The sequence below is a fragment of the Cyprinodon variegatus genome, unplaced genomic scaffold (genome assembly GCF_000732505.1).
Source record: "Cyprinodon variegatus isolate N-32 unplaced genomic scaffold, C_variegatus-1.0 Scaffold998, whole genome shotgun sequence".
Classification (NCBI taxonomy): Eukaryota; Metazoa; Chordata; class Actinopteri; order Cyprinodontiformes; family Cyprinodontidae; genus Cyprinodon; species Cyprinodon variegatus.
This window is the reverse complement of record NW_015151451.1, coordinates 113,209-114,822: the sequence shown is the minus strand read 5'-3', so window position 1 is coordinate 114,822 and position 1,614 is coordinate 113,209. Positions and strand designations below refer to the sequence as shown.

Sequence of the window (1,614 nt, the reverse complement as noted above, 5' to 3'; positions counted from 1 at the left end):
AAGTTTACGATGTACGTATGTTCTTTCCCCGATGCTCAGTTGCGATCTACCTGCTCACGCTGCACGTCCAAAACCACTTTGGACTCAGTGGCGCTGGTTGGACTCGTCGATCTGGAAGAATAGGAGGAACTCTCCTTTTTTGCACATGCGCAGTAAGAGATGTTCTGGTAAATCGGCCGTTAGCTCTGCTTCAACAGCAGGATTTACCCAACAACACCTGGCGAGACCCAATGAATTTGAAACATATTTGATTTTCTCCCGACCTTATGATTCCTGAACAGGAGGTGGTCATGAGAGGCTGATCGCCCCTCATTACCCTCTGTACTCTACACGATGCAGGACGCACCATGAGGCTGAAAGTCGCCCCGATCCAAATACTTCCTGTACAATTGGAGAATCGGCCCCAAAAAGGCCAAACCCTCATACAATGTATGCCCGGCCTCAGAACACACCGAGACCAGATTTCCTTCATAAAACGTCAGTGACATCATCAATGACCCCTCACCCCCCCACCATGGACTGTTCTCCCTGCTGCCCTCTGGGAAGAGGCTTCCCAGCATTCAATGCAGGACCAGCAGGTTCTGCAGCAGCTTCTTCCCCACCGCCATCACACTGATGAATGTTGAAAAAGCTCTAAATCATATCATAGACTCTCCGTCATCAATGCGTTTTTTGCACAATGTTTTTTCTCCCACAACATTTACATCTGATCACTGCTTCACTTTAAGAAATGGGAAGATCTTGACAGCTGTACAAAAAGAAATTTCATGTGCATATAAAACATTTAATATTATACATTTTGTTGTAAGTCTCCACAATGGTCCAACAGCACAAGAGCTGCCAAATTGCCAAGGAAGCCACTTCTATGTAGATCTTTGAATCTTGTAATCCTAGATAAATGACAGCTTCTTTTATTCTGTTCTCTGCAGGCTCTCCGGCTACCCTCCTTTCTTTGAGGAGAACGAGACTCAGCTGTTTTCAAAGATCATGAGGGCTGACTATGCCTTCCATTCACCTTTCTGGGACGACATCTCTGAATCAGGTAAGGAGGAAATATCACAATGTTCAGCTTTCACTGATGTTGCTGCCTTAAATTGTAAGAATCAAAAATGAAAGAATGTGACTTGAGTAAATGGTAAGTAGCCCATGTTAAGGCTTAGCCACTGTTATGTTGCTCTCTTTTTTGGGACTGATATGGGCAACATTCAAATGTCCAATTTGAAGTGTTAGCGCGGATGACGCAATTAATGCGTCATCCGCCGCCGCCGTCATCACTGCCACTTGATTGAAACGGGGGAAGAAAAAAAAATTACGGCAGAGCGTGCCAGCGCTGCATGTGCGCAGTGTTGCCAACTCAGCGACTTTGTCGCTATATTTAGCGACTTTTCAGACCCCTCCAGCGACTATTTTAAAAAAAAAGCTACTAGCGACAAATCTGGCGACTTTTTACGGTGTCACTGGCGGCTTTTGGAGACTCTTACGTGAAAGCATGTATCGTTCCTACTCTGCCGTGGGGCGCCTCCCCCATCCCAACCCCGTTCTCCCTGTTCCACAGGAGTCCTTCTCAGTGCTGCAGTCAGAGCCCTCATCGTCCAGACTGCAAATGAAGCGCGC

At 46.6% G+C, this 1,614-nt stretch overlaps 1 protein-coding gene across 1 annotated transcript in view; it reads left to right on the top strand.

Moving 5' to 3' along the window:
• Positions 1 to 1,614, top strand: part of LOC107100669 (calcium/calmodulin-dependent protein kinase type 1D-like) — a 31,384-nt gene that overhangs the window by 14,248 nt on the left and 15,522 nt on the right. Inside the window, exon 7 of the mRNA XM_015399242.1 lies at positions 930 to 1,042. Coding sequence (XP_015254728.1) covers positions 930 to 1,042 — 113 coding nt within the window. The remainder of the gene's footprint in view (positions 1 to 929; positions 1,043 to 1,614) is intronic.